The sequence below is a fragment of the Enhydra lutris genome, unplaced genomic scaffold (assembly GCF_002288905.1).
Source record: "Enhydra lutris kenyoni isolate GAN:26980312 unplaced genomic scaffold, ASM228890v2 scaffoldscaffold4, whole genome shotgun sequence".
Lineage (NCBI taxonomy): Eukaryota > Metazoa > Chordata > Mammalia > Carnivora > Mustelidae > Enhydra > Enhydra lutris.
In genome coordinates, this window is record NW_019154088.1 from 56,436,522 (window position 1) to 56,452,456 (window position 15,935).

The window sequence follows — 15,935 nt, forward strand, 5'->3', positions numbered from 1 at the left end:
GAGTCTGCTTTTCCCTCTGACCCTCCCCCTTCTCGTGCTCTCTCTCTCAAATAAATAAATAAAATCTTAAAAAAAAAAAAAAACAAACAATATGATTCACTCAATAGATGCAGAAAAAGCATCCGGCAAAACTCAACACCAACATTCATGATAAAAACTCTCAACAAATTGAGTATAGAAGGAACATACTTCAACATAATAAAGGCCATCTATGACAAGTCCATCACTAACATTACAGTCAATGGTGAAGAGCTAAATGCTTTTCCTTCAAAATCAGCAATAAGACAAGGATGCCACTTACACCACTCCTAATCAATGTAGGACTGGAAATTCTAGCTAGAGAAATTAGGCAAGAAAAGGAAATAAAGTCATCCAAACAGGAAAGGAAGAAGTAAAATGGTCTGTTTGCAAAATGACATGATCTTCTCTACAAAAAACTCTAAAACTCCATACAAAAACTGTCAGAACTAATCAACAAATTCGGTGAAATTTTGCACTACAAAATCAACATACAAAAATCAGTTGCATCTCTATATATTAATAAGCTATGTGAAAAAGAAATAAAACAATTTCATTAACAATAGCATCAAAGACAATAAAATACTTAGAAATAAATTAAACCAAGGAGGTGAAAGGTCTGTCCACTGAATACTGTAAGACATCGATTAAATAAACTGAAGAAGACACAAATAAATGGAAAGATATCCTGTGCTCATGGATCAGAAGAATTGTTATAATGTCCATACTACCCAAAGACATCTTTGGATTCAACGCAATCCCTATCCAAATTCCAATATCATTTTTCACAGAAATAGAAAAAAAACACTAAAATCTGTATGCAACTTCAAAGGCCCCCAAAGAGCCAAAGCAATCTTAAGAAAGAACAAAGCTGGAAGCATCACACTCCCTGATTTCAAACTATGTTACAAAGATATAGCAATCAAGATACTATGATACTGGCATGAAAACAGACACACAGACCAACGGAACAGAATTAAGAACTCACAAATAAACCATGTATATACAGTCAACTAATATCTGGAAAAGGAGGGGGCACATGGGTAACTCAGTGGGTTAAGCCTCTGCCTTTGGCTTAGGTCATGATATCAGGATCTTGGAATCAAGCCCTGCATGGGGCTTCCTGCTCAGCAGGAGTCTGCTTCTCCCTCTCACTTTCCCTCTGTGCTCTCCCTGCCTCTATCAAATAAATAAATAAAATCTTTTAAAAGATAGTTGGAAATGGAGGCAAGAATACTCAATGCAGAAAGAATAGTCTCTTCAATAAGTGGTGCTGGGAAAACTGGATATCCACATGTAAAAGAATGAAACTGGACCCCTACCTTACACTACTCAGAAAAATTAACTCAAAATGGATTAAATGCTTAAAATACAATGCCTGAAACCATAAAACTCCTAGGAGAAAACAGGGGAAGACCTCCTTGATACTGGTCTTTGCAACAATTTTTTTGGTTACAATACCCAAATCACAAGCAACAAATGCAAAACTAAATTAGTGAGGCCACACTGAACTAAAAAAGCTTCTGCACAGAAAAAAAAATCAAAAAAAAAAAAGAAAAAATCAACAAAATGAAGAGGCATTCTGTAGAATGGAAGAAACTACCTGCAAACCATATATCCAATAACGTGTTAATATCCGAAGTATATAAGGAATTCAATACAAATGAATAGCAAAAAGTCTAATAATTCATGTTAAAAACAGGCAGAGGGTGTGAATATATTTCCAAAAACATACAAATGACCAAAAAGTTCATGGAAAGACGCTCAACATCACTAATCATCAGGGAAATGCAAATCAAAACCACAGAGATATCACCTCACATCTATCAGGATAGCTAATATTGAAAAGATAAAACATAACAATTATTGGTAAGAATGTGGAGAAAAAGCAACCTTTGAGCACTACTGGTGGGAACATAAATTAGTACAACCACTGTGGAAAACGGTATGGAAGTTCCTCAAAAAATTAAAAATAGAAGTACCATATAATCCAGTAATTCCACTACTGGATATTTATCTAAAGGAAACAAAAATATTAATTAAAAAATATACATGCACCCCTATGTGTACAGCTGAATAGTTTACAATGGCCAAGATATACTAGCAACCCAAGTGTCCATATACAGAGGAATGGATAAAAAAGTGAGATACACACACACACGTATGTGTGCAATGGAATACTACTCACCCATAAGAAAGAATGAGGTCCTGCCATTTGTGACAACATGGATAAATCTAAGGGGTACTAATGGGACTGGAATAAGTCAGAGACGGAAAGGCAAATATGTGTTTTCACTTAGATATGCAATCTGGAAAAAAGAAAAAAAAACACAAAAAAACCAGACTCTTAAATACAGAGACCAACCTAGTGGTTGCTGGGGTAGGGGTGCAGTGAGGGTGGGGAATACAAGAAAGAGATTAAGAGGTTCAAACATCCAGTTATAAAATAAATGAGGGGATGCCTGAGTGGCTCGGTTGGTTGAGTGTCCAACTCTTGGTTTCGGCTCAGGTCATGATCTCCTTGGCTGGGGGATCAAGCCCCACATTGGCCTCCAAGCTTAGTGGGAAATCTGCTTGAGATTCTCTCTCTTTCCCTCTCCCTCTGCTTGCTCATGCACTCTCTCTCTCTCTAAATACATTTTTCTTAAAAAATTGTCAGAGAAGGGAGTTGGGGGAAATTGGAAGGGGAGGTAAACAATGAGAGACTATGGACTCTGAAAAACAATCTGAAGGGTTTGAAGAGGTGGGGGGATGGGAGGTTGGGGGATCTAGGTGGTGGGTATTAGAGAGGGCACGGATTGCATGGAGCACTGGGTGTGGTACAAAAACAACGAATACTGTTATGCTGAAAATAAATTTAAAAAATGTTTTAAAAAAATTGTCAGAGGAATGGATATATTTTTTAAATCATTATGTGTCATATATATATATATATGTGTGTATATATACATATATATATATCTCATTATGTTATATACCAGAAAATAATATAACATTGTACATCAATTATTATTCAGTAATAATTTTTTTAAATGGGTATATAGGGGTAGCTGGCTGGGCCACTCAGTAGAGCATGGGACTCAATTTCAGGGTCATGAGTTTGAGCCCCACATTGGGCACTGAGTTTCAACCCTTTAAAAAATAATTTTTAAAAAATGTGGTGTATATATATATATGCAATGGAATATTATTTAGTCATAAAAAAAGAACTGCTGCCGTTTATGACACCATGGATGGACCTTGAGTACCATGCTGAGTAAATAAGAGAAAAACAAATACCGAGAAAACAGAAAAAAGAGAAAAACAAAAAAAAAATCTTATTATATGTAAAAATCTTTAAAAAGTCCAATCACAGAAACAGAGAATAGAATGGTTGTTGCTAGGGGCCAGGAGCGGAGGAAATAGGGAGATGTTGCCCAAAGGATACAAACTTCCAGTTATAAGGTGAATAAGTTCTGGGGATTTAATATACAGCATATTAAATATAACAATAGTGTATTATATACTTAAAAGTTGCTAAGAGAGTAAATCTTAAATGTTCTTACTACAAAAAAAAATAGTACTTATACAGGGTGACAGATGTGCTACCTTCCTAAACTTATTGTGGTAGACACTTTAAATTATATACACATATCAAACCATCATGTTTGTAGACGTAAAACTTAAGCAATGTTATATGTCCGTTATATCTCAATAAAGCTGGGAGAAGAAGTAGTAAAAAAATAAAACTAAAGTATAAAAAAGATAACATAAAATACAAAAAAAATATAGAAAATCATGCTCTTGTGTAATTACGTTAAAAATGAAAACATTTCCATTTTTTAAATTAAGTGAAATTATAATGCTGTATATTGTGTTCAAAGTCTCTCTTGGTAAGCCTGGGTGGCTCAGTAGGTTAAACATCTGCCTTCACTCAGGTGGAGGGCATCAGGCATGGAGCCGCTTGTTCAGCAGGGAGCCCTCTCCTCCCTCTGCCTGCCACTTCCCCTGCTTGTGCTGCACACGCACACTCTCTCTCTTTCTGACAAATAAATAAATAAGATCTTAAAAAAAAAACAAAAAAGTCTCTCACCTTGTTCCATTATATTTACTAATTACATTTAGTCCTCCAAACGAGATTATTTTAATAATAATGAAATAAACCCATACAATGGCTTTCTCCATCAGAATGTAACTATATTAGCTCTCTGAAAATGAGAAGTTTCATATAAAATCCCCTTCAAAAGTCAATACTCCAAATTTTTCATAAGCTAATTCTAGAGCTAACTATTCCTCCAGATATTTACCTACAACAATTCAATTAAAAGGACCATTAGTTGAAGCACTCTGCTATAACAATTCCTATTGATAAACTGTTTCTATCTAAGGACATCACTAAACATAGCCAGGGTGGTAGAGCTTTATAACAAATAGGTAGGCCTCCAAAGAGTCCAAAACACGGGATATACTTTAAAAACAAAAAACTCCCCCAATGTACAAAGTTTCTGCATTTTTCAAGTAACATTTTTACTACATGTATCCTATTATATTAAATAATTTAACTGATAAACTTAATATATGTACTGTTAAGTTAATGTATGTACTGTACTTGTCTTTTTCAATAGTTTCTTGACAAATAGTAAATTGGTCCTGCATATAGTCTTCATGCTTATGAAAAACATCACATGTTGGCTTCCAGCTATGGAAAAAAAATATTGTAATTAGAATCTCAGAATGATAAATTGTAAGAGATAATAAAATTGAATTTCATTATTTAAAGATAAATGAATCTTGCTCTTCCTGGAGAAAACAAGCTTATAACAAGAAAATATTCCCACCTCCCATCATCACCACTACCATGATTTAGGCAATCATACATATACTCAAATATCAATATCCATTAATTTTTACATAAAACCCATTGTGGTTCCATGACTAAGGAAGGAGCAAGTATTACATGGCTAGATGATGTATCACTATGGTATTTCTAGAATATACTGTGCGACACTGCAACATCAGGCTTCCTTCTCATCATACTTCTAACATCTTGACTAAGAAATTCTTTTGGAATAAGGATTCAAAGAACTAGAATAAGAAATAAAAAGAGGCTTTTCCTCCTTTAAAACTTAGAAAGTCAGGTTGCTATACCCTCCTGAACTAGAAAGAAACTAGGCAAAAATGAGTTATAAAATCAGATAGTAAGAATGAAATGAACAGTTATATATTTTTTGTTTTATTACAAGACTTGAGAAATCTTACCAAATATGAAAAATCTAAAATTTGCATATACCATGTGAGCTTCTATTCTAAGTGTTGTTCAACTATTTCCTCAAGCTTTTTCCAAATCTTTAAAATATCATTTTCAAATTCAAAAAGTTCACATGCCCACTTTGGAAGCACAGAAAAGCATATGTAAGGAAATAATTATCATCCATATTCTCAACACTGAATAATAACTACTACTATTGTTTTAATAAACAATATTTCCAGATTTTATTATAAGTATATATTTAACATCTTTTTTTAAAAGTTTATTTATTTGAGGGAGTGAGAAAGAGTGGGGAAGGGGCAGACAGAGAAAGAATCTTAAGTGGACTCGGCATTGAGTGCAGAGCCCTATGCAAGGCTCTATCTCACCACCGAGCTGAAACCAAGAGCTGGATGCTTAACTGACTGCGCCATCCAGGTACCCAATATTTAATATCTTTGAGATCATATTCATATATATAACAATGTATCCTCCTTTAGCATCCACTTTTAAATTATACACATTTTCCTTGTCACTAAGAATTCATTGCAAAGGATTTAATAAATACATCACATTCCATAATTTATCTAAGCATTCCCATATTATTGACCATTTTTGCTTAATTTAAGTTTTTCTATTGTAATAGAACTTTTACTTAAATATTTGTCTGAATTTCTAATCATTTCCTTAGAAAACATTCTCCAAAATGGAATTAAAGGTCAAAGGTTATACATACACATATTCTGAGTATTCTAAAAATTCTGTAAGAAATACATGTTCACTAAAAAGCTATTCCCTGTAAGCATTTTGATGTATATATTCCTAGATTATTTCTAATTATATATAAATACACAATTACTAAATTGGTTTCATACTATGAATGTTGTTTTATTCCATTTTTCAGTTTGGAATATACATCTTTCCATGACAACAGAAAGCTAACATCTTTCCATGTCAATAAACAGACACTTATAATTTTATTGTTCACCTACTGTTCATTCACATGCATATACCAAAATTCATTTAACCCATCACTTAATGTTGAACATTAGAGTTCTTTTCAATGTTTTCCTATCATAAAAAAGGCTGAAATAAATACCCTACTGTACATTACATCTTTAAGAAAATGCCCAATTATTTCCTTAATGAAAAATTCTCAGAAAAGGAAACTTTTAATCAAAAGTCATGCTTATTTTTAAAGCTTTTTTAAAAAATATACTGACGTGTCACCCAAAAGGTTTACCAGCATTCCTTACTATAGTGTACATGATTAAATGACTTATTCCCTGGCCAACACAGGATATCATCTTCCTTTTAATTTCTGCAAAACTTAAAGGCAAAAAAGAGCATTTTATTATCGCTTTAATTTGGATGTCTGATTACCAGTAAGATTGGGCATTTGTTCACATGTTTGTTAAATATATATTTCTTCATGTTGGTGTTTACCTATTTTCTTTGCCCATTTTTCTAGTGGGGCTTTTCCTTTTTCTTATTAGTTTCCACAAGTACTTTATATTTTTATTGTTTTTATTTTTGTTAAAGATTTTATTTATTTATTTGAGAGAGAGAAAGCAAGCACAAGCAGGCGGAACAGGCCGAGGGAGAGGGAGAAGCAGGCTCCCTGCTGAGCAGAGAGCCCAATTTGGGGGGTCAATCGCAGGACCCTGGGACCATCACCTGAGCCAAAGACAGACGTTCAACCCCACACTTAACCTAGGTGCCCCTACTTTATATGTTTAAAAACTAACCCTTACTTGACATTTTTTCTACTTTATCCTTTTGCCTTTTACATCATTTGGGGGCATTTTTCTTTTTGTGTGTAGTCATATTTATCCATTGATTCCTCTGCAGTTTCTACTTTTGATGATACACTTACAAAGGCCTTCTACTCTCGGGGCACCTGGGTGGCTCAGTCATTAAGTGTCTGCTTTCGGCTTAGGTCATGATCCCAGGATCCTGGGATTGAGCCCCTGTATTGAGCGCCGCATCAAGCCCCACATCGAGCCCCCGCTCAGCGGAAAGCCTGCTTCTCCCTCTCCCCTACCCTTGGTTGTGTTCCCTCTCTGGCTGTGTCTCTCTGTCAAGTAAATATATAAAATCTTTTAAAAAAGAAAGAAAAAGAGGACATGGGGAGATGGAGAGGAGAAGGGAGTTGAGGGAAATTGGAAGGGGAAGTGAACCATGAGAGACTATGGACTCTGAAAAACAACCTGAGGGTCTTGAAGGGGCGGGGGGGGGGGGGGGGGGGGGGAAGGGGAAGAGGGGGGGGGGGATTAGGGAGGGCACATATCGCATGGAGCACTGGGTGTGGAAAAAAAAAAAAAAATAATGTTAAGAAAAAAAAAAAAAAAAAAAAAAAAAAGAAACACAAAAAAAAAAGAAAAAGAAAAAGACAACAGCCTTCTACTCTCAAAGATTACATGGTTATTTATATTTCTTTCAGTACTTTTATGAATTCATTTCCCACATTTAAATCTCTTAACCAGTATGCTGAAATCATGAATTAGAGGTATATTATGGTATTAAAATCCTACTAACTATCCTTGGAACCCAGCAGAGATTAAGCTTGAATGAAATAGTACATCTTAGATACAGCAGGTTCTAAGGGGAAACTACTTTTCCAGCACCCACTGCAATTAGTTGAAGGAAACCACTGGTAATACTGAACTGTGCTATCAGATTGACAAATAATTTAAACAAAAATTTAAACATAATTTCAGGGTTGTCAAGGGTATGAGGAAATAGGAACTTTCTCAGACACTGTTGGCAGAAGTATGACCTTATATAATCTTTTCATGGAAAGAAGTTTGGCATTACCTATCAAATGTTTAAATGTGCATACGCTTTGATGCAACAATTGCACTTCTAGAAGCTCATTCTATAGCAACAGGTCTATAAACATGGAAGGATACCTGCACATGTTGCTCATAGAAGGGAAAAACTAGAAACCCAAATGTTTATTAATAGGAGAATGGTTAAATAACTTAAGATACACCAATACTACAAAATTCTATGGAGTTGTTAAAGAATGATATCTATACATAATCACTACACATATAGTATCATTTACATAACATACCACTAAATTTTTTAAAAAATAGTAAGTACGGTATGATTCCATTTTGTAAAAAGAAAAAAGTTATATAGAGAGATGTACATATAAGTCTATGTAATAATGACACTGAATTTTTATTGAAAAATGTCTGATAAGATAGAATCATTAAAAATTATTTACTTCTAAGGAAGAGGATAGGGTTGAGGTAGGAACTACAGGCAGGGAATAACTTTTTACAGTACACATTTATAAAGGTTTTGAATTTTTATACTAGGTATCCATTACTTTTAGGCTAGATTCCCCTAGAAAAAAAATAAAATCTTAAAAACTCAAAGATGGAAATTATTTCAAATATATTTATCTAATAGAAATTTTATATACTGAGTCTATATTATTCAAGATTCTGTAGACTATGTGGGTCTGAATTAGAGAAATCTTACAGCACTTCTATTTTTCTTTTGATCTCCTATGATCCCTTTTTACCAAAGCATGTAGCAAGGCAAGTTAAAACCTGACTCATTATTTTGCTAATACAAAACATTACTTTAGGGGTGCCTGGGTGGCTCAACAGTTAAAGCCTCTGCCTTCGGCTCGGGTCATGATCCCAGGGTCCTGGGATCGAGCCCCGCATCAGGCTCTCTGCTCGGCCGGAAGCCTGCTTCCTCCTCTCTCTCTCTCTCTCTGCCTCCCTCACTGCCTGCTTGTGATCTCTGTCAAATAAATAAATAAATAAAATCTTAAAAAAAAAAAAAAACACTACTTTAAAGCAACAGTGTCTTCAATTATAAAATACTATAATTATAAATAACACAAACCTTGAATAAAAGATCTAGCGACAATTACTAGAAGTTCATTTCTTTCAAATACTCACTTACTACAGTTGTCTTTGATCTCCTTACTATGTTTACAGTAATGACCAATTTCCTCATCTGTTGTGTTTATAGTTTCATGTATCTTACAAATAGTTGCCTTGTTTTCTTTAATATCTTCGAGGCATTCTGGAAAGGAGAAATGTTTAAGATGAAAATCATAAATTCAAAATTAACAAATACAGAGGGAGAAGGGGCATAGCAACTTACCTAAAAGGAGGAGAGTTAGAGAACTGAAGGGAAGTGGGGCTTGAGATGGGAAGGCCCTATACTAAAAAGCACAGAACCAGAACCAGGCTTGCTCCTAGACCTAGAAGCAAAGGATTTGTGTTTGGAAGGGGAGATGTACACCTGAAACTATTATACTGTGTTAACTAATTGGAATTTAAATAAAAACAAGGAAGGAAGGAAGGAAGGGGGGGAGGGAGGGAGGGTTGGTTCCTGTCCATAATCTTTAACATAAGAGGGCTTGATTAAACGATACCTAGGATCAATGGCATCTTATGACAGTATGAGTTCATGTAAGCATTTAGTCATGTATGATACTGACTTGTTTCGGTTTTGACAAATGTAAAATTTCTCTTCATCAATTCCATGTCAATTAATTACTAAATACACATTCAACTCACTTGTTTTTTGTTACTAGTAAACAATACAAGATAAAAATAGAACTTCTTAAGTATTAAATTCTTTTTTTATTTTATCTGCATTCTTTTTTGTTGCAGAAAGGTAACCAAATTCTATCTTTTCAGAACTATCAAGAAATTAATGGTTCTATTTTATGATAGCTTTTATGTAGGATCTTAAAATACTATATTTATGTAATTTGCTTTCCCATTTCTCTCATAATATAATTTTTCAGAATTATTCCTGAAAATGGACATCCATCAGTCCTGGCACCTGACTTTTGGTGATGTTTAAAAAGATTTTAAAATTCACTCATGTGATCCAAAATCTATAAAGAACGTATCAACTCAACACCCAAAACCCAAATAATCCAGTTAAAAAATGAGAAGACACAAACAGACATTTTTCCAAAGAAGACATAGAGAGAGCTAACAAGACACATGAAAAGATGCTCTACATTACTTATCATCAGGGAAATACAAATCAAAACTACAATGAGATATCACCTTGCACCCACCACAATGGCTAAAATTAACAACAGATGTTGGTGAGGATGTGGAGAAAGAGAAACGTTCTTACATTATTCGTGGGAATGTAAACTGGTGCAGCCACTCTGGAAAATGGTATGGAGGCTCATCAAAAAGTTAAAAACAGAACTACTCTGTGATCCAGCAATTGCATTACAGGGTATTACCCAAAGGGTATAAAAATACTGATTGGAGGGGTGCCTGGGTGTCTCAGTCAGTTAAACATCCAATTCTTGATTTGATCTCAGGGAGGTGAGTTGGAGCCTTGGATCTGGCTCTGTGCTAAGTGAGGAGCCTGCTTAGGATTTTCTCTCTTCCTCTGCCCTACCCCCACACAAATGTTCTCTCCAAAAAACCAAAAACAAAACAAAAACCTGATTAGAAGGGGCACAGGCACTCTGATGTTCACAGCAGAATGATCAACAATAGACAAGTTATGGAAAGAGCCCAAATCTCCATCCACTGATGAATGGATAAAGAAGATGTGGTGTAGGGGCACCTGGATGGCACAGTCAGTTGGGCATCTGACTCTTGGTTTCAGCTTGGGCCCTGATCTCCATGTCCTGGGATCGAGCCCCCCCATCCAACTCCATACTCAGCATGGAGTCTGCTTGAGATTCTCTCTCTCTCTCCCTCTGATCCTCCCACTCATGTTCTCTCTCTTTCTCTCTTGCACTCAAATAAATAATCTTAAAAAAAAAAAGATGCAGAGCATACATACAATGGAATATCAGTCATGAAAAAGAGGAAATCTTGCCGTTTGCAACAAGGATGGTGCTAGAGAACATTATGCTAAGCAAAATAAGTCAGAGAAAGACAAATAACACAGTATTTCACTTATATGTGGAATTTAAGAAACAAAACAAATGAACATGGAGGAAAAAAAAGAGAGGGGGACAAACCATAAAACAGACTCTTAATGATAGAGAACAAACTAAGGCTTACTGGGGGTGTGGGGGGGTATGTGGGGGACAGGTTAAATGGGTGATGGGTATTAAGGAGGGTGCTTGTGATGAGCACCAGTGTTGTATGTAAGTGATGAATTGCTAAATCCTACACCTGAAATGAATATTACACTTCACGCTGAATAACTGGAATTTAAATAAAAATTTGAAACTATAAAAAAGCACAAATTTAAAATTCACTCATAGGTTTGAAAGAACCTGTTATCTGAGAAAAATAACATTTTCAACTGTGCTTAATTAAGGTGTTAGGTCTGCTTAAAGCAAAATTCTTCAACACAAAGTAACTAAATGCTAAATACAGAAATTTATTACTGAAAAGTCTTAGGGCAAACAGTCACTAGATAGATAAAACTAGAACAAAAGTTATAATCCCCACTATAAGTTACCCTAAACAAGGCAACTGCTTATTATCTTATATGCCATAAAACACTTAAAAGCTAGAATAACTTTATCATGCAAAACGACTTACTATTAATTCGTTGAAGCATATCTTCTTTAGTGCTTATATCTTGCTCATACTGGAAAACTAAAAAAAAAAAAGTAGTGACTTCACTTCATTATTAAAATATTAAATGATAATACAAATAGTTACTTATTTATTTTCATTTTATACCTACCAAATTCTAGCAAAAGTCTGTCCAAACTGACAAACAGGCTGTCATTCATCTTGGATACTATATTTAAAAAAAAAAAAATTGTAAGGAGAGATTTTCTGAAGTCCTATGCAAAACAGCATATATTCGTACGGAAACTAGGCATTATTTCAGAAGAATGTGGGGGGAGCAAGAACTGAGGAGGAGAGAGACCCCTTCAGCCCAGTACTGGGCACAGCCCTAGAAAGACACTTAATAAATACTTGCTCAATGTCACTGCAGGACCCAAGTATCTAGAGGTCGGAGGGAGCCTTAATAATCGTTTATACGTGGTATTGTAACACGTCACTGAATATTCTGGAGTGCAGAGACACCAAGATTTCTCAAAGGGATATGCCTTTAAAAACCATCTCTCTGAATATGCCCTTTCTCGGCGCGTGGACTACTACGCGCAGCAAGATTCCTAAAGAAAGTCCTTAACCAACACCAAAGGTAAAACAAAGCGAGAGTGCAATTTTACACTTAACGAATTTACCACCCAAAATGCAAAAAGTAAAAGTTTTCACAGGACTGCCAAGTCGCATTACAAAATACGCCCGAGGCGGGGTCGTTATTACTCGTCAGGCGCAGACTCGAGAAGCCACTCTTCCCGCCCGTTCTGAAGCACGAAGTTCGCTCACGACTAACACCCTCACAGCCGAGGCGCTTCTGCTCACCCGGATCCCTCCCCAACCCTCCAGCCAGGCGGCGGTGCCCACAGCTTGGCGCGGCTCTGGGGCCGAGGAGGAGGCCACGCGCCGACAAGCCCTCACGCGACCGCTGGTGGAACGCCAGAGACTGGGCCCACCAACCCCCCACATCGCTCAGAGCCGCCCGGGCAGGGCAGTAGGAATAACAGCCACGCACAGCTCCTTTACCCAGCCACCTCAAACTGCCCCTCCGGGACCCGAACGTTTCACGCCCTTCCTTGTCTGGGTCCCACAACTCGACTCAGGGTCTCGAGTTCGGGGTACGCCACGCAAAACCTGACACTGAAATGCGGCCGGGGGCCCGCTTCCGCCCCACCCAGCCCCGCGAGACCCCGCGAAACCCCGCGAAGCCGGCAGCGGGAGCTGCAGATCGCGCTGAAGAGCGAGATCGAACTCCCCGCGAGACCAGCGTTGAGGCAATCACCCCTTCCCGCTGGGCGAAGCGTGAACCAAGCACCCTAAAACCTTAGAGGTGGTGCTAGAATCAGAGAGCAGCCCTGAAAGGGGACGGAGCAGGAACCTCTCAGGGATTCTCCTATTGCCTTGAAGACAAATGTTGTCTTAAGAAGATTCATTCCTCTTGTAACTTAACAGTTTAAAGAAGTTATTTTCAGAGAACAGAAGTAAATTTGATATCGTAGCGTGAGAGGAAAAAGAATCAATCATCAGAATTCAATTTTGCATTCAGTATTTTCAAAACTTCTTAAAAAGCAAGCATAAGAATTCAAATACATTTTCATTCAACAAACATTCTGAGTGACTCATTTTAGTTTCAAATAAATTGCACATTAACATTTTTGTCCAAACGCTGCCTTTAGATAATTTGTGCTCTTAGAATTTGTCAGCATATCCAAAGTGAAAAAAAGGGCAGAGAAAAAATAATTTAAGCAAGTCAGCCCCCAAATTGCTTTATTAATATATTTGTGGTAAAGATTTTCAATACTAAATGATCTAAATAATTGCCTCAACTCATCACAACCTAAATTCACAGATTATTAAAATGAAAAAGAAATTTTGAGGTTTTTCTTGTTCAGATACCTCAGAGTATGTGTGCATAATTGACTTTATTATACTATGATGTAATATAATATACTATGAAGTAATGTTGCTCATTAGTATTAATGGTAGTAAGCCATCAAAACTAATTAAGTTTGATGGTGTAAGACATTTAACAGCTTTATTCTTATACGTGTTTATGATGTATTTGTTAACTAACCCCCTTTCAGGAAGGTGTAGGGGCATAAATATGAAGGTTACAGTTATTTAGTCTTGCTGGTACTACATTGCTATGACAATTTCATAGGTCAAAAGAATGGATTCAGTTCAACTTAACAGTAGATTTTCTTGTAAAAAATTGTGGAAACCTAGAAACATCACCTTACTGACACCTGAAAATTTATTTGCATTTAAATTCATATCTATGCATATCTTATTTTGTTAAGGTTTTATTTATTTATTTGACAGAGATCACAAGTGGGGGGGGGGAAGCAGGCTCCCTGCTGAGCAGACAGCCCGATGGCAGGGGCGGGGGTGGGGGGGTGTAGATCCCAGGACCCTGAGATCATGATCTGAGCCTCTGAGCCGAAGGTCACCCAGGTGTCCCAACATCTGTGCATATCTAATTACTCTCACAAAAATACAGCTGTGTTCTACCAAAACCACTGCCACAGATTCCATTCCAAAAAATCCCTTCTGGAAAGCAATAAAGATGAGAAGGTTCCAACAACTGGAGAATTTTAAATAACAAACTGTGTTCTTCCCTCTCTATCCCCCCAATGAAATATAGAGCACCATTTGAAAAATTATAGACCATTGACTTAGGTAAACACTTATCTTAACATCATTTTCTGGGAAAGTACTCCTGTAAAAATCCCTCCCTACATATTATAAGCACCTTCTCCTTTGCTCCAGACATGCAAATCAGAATCTGAAGAAATTCTTTATTTAAACGTGCTCCCCATTCTAATTGTACTGTATTCCTTTTTTTTCCTTTCACTGCTGAATCTATCCAACAGAAAACACATCTCCTATTTACTATTGCTTTCCACTCCTTTCCTCATTGGCTTTTTAAACTCACCTGCTATCCCCATCGCATTTAACTGCTTTCTCAGATAAGCAATAAATATTTTTATTCCAAATCTAATGGTCTTTTCTCAGTCTTATTCTGCTCCCCCCCGCTTTTTTTTTCTAACTCTTCTACATATTTGGTCCTACTAAAGGTCTTTGTAACCTTGACTTCCAAGACACTACTCGCTCATAGTTTTCTACCTCTCCTACCTGCTCATCTGATTTTGGCGTCTACTTCTTTCCCTTTTGCCATCACTACCCAACTATGGACTCTTATCAAAGACTTTTCTTTTTCTTTTTCTTTTTCTTTTTTTTTTAAAGATTTTATTTATTTGCCAGAGAGAGAGAGAGTACACACAAGCGGGCAGAGAGGCAGGCAGAGGCAGCGAGAGAAGCAGGCTCCCTGGCGAGCAAGGAGCCCCATGGGATCATGACCTGAGCTGAAGGCAGCGGCTTAACCAACTGAGCCACCCAGGTGTCCCTCAAAGTCTTTTCTTTAACTCTAACTTTCTCTACACTCTTTTCTTTGGATAATTCATTCTAATGACTTTAGTTATCACCTCTGTGCTTAAAATTCCCAAATCTTTATTTCCAGTCCTATCTTACTATCTAAGAGTTAATAAATATATTTACATTTACATGCTTTTCCATCAGTCTGGGTTCAATCTGATCCAAATCCAAAGTCATCTCTTCTTTTCCTTCTAACACACCTGTCTCAGTGACGTAATTCCCCCCAAAATCAATACATGAAAAGTTAGTATCTTATATGACTCATTACTCTTTTCATTTCTTATAACTATTCACAAAGTCCTGTTGATTTTTTTCGTTTCTTTTTTATTTAAATTCAATTAGCCAACATATAGCACATCTTTAGTTTGTGATGTAACTAATATGACTGTGATGTAACTAATGTAATCATTAGTGTGTGTGTGTGTAACACCCTGTGTTCTTTGATATATCCCTATTTATATCCAATCAACTCTATAAACTGTTTTTGTAGGCATACATATATGGATTCTATTTCTCTCCATCTCAATTTCCACCATTTTAGTCCAGGTTACCATTATTTTCTCACCTGGATTATTATAGTAGCTTCGAAACTAGTTTTGCTGTATATCTACTTCTGGCCCTCTAGAACATTCTTCATTCATCCTTCAATGGAGTGATTTTAAATGCAAACTTATTACTTTCTCTGTCTCTCTCTCTCTCTCTCTCTCTCTCTTTAGACACACACACAC

General features: G+C 36.3%; 1 protein-coding gene across 1 annotated transcript in view; it reads right to left on the reverse strand.

Moving 5' to 3' along the window:
- LOC111162449 (chromosome unknown C14orf39 homolog) overlaps positions 1-11,954 on the reverse strand; it is a 58,803-nt gene extending 46,849 nt beyond the window's left edge. The window contains exons 1-4 of the mRNA XM_022526883.1: positions 11,906-11,954; positions 11,758-11,814; positions 9,172-9,298; positions 4,607-4,696 (exon numbers count right to left, since the gene is read on the reverse strand). Of these exons, the coding sequence (XP_022382591.1) occupies positions 4,607-4,696; positions 9,172-9,298; positions 11,758-11,814; positions 11,906-11,954 (323 nt within the window). The remainder of the gene's footprint in view (positions 1-4,606; positions 4,697-9,171; positions 9,299-11,757; positions 11,815-11,905) is intronic.
- Between the last annotated feature and the right edge of the window lie 3,981 nt (positions 11,955-15,935).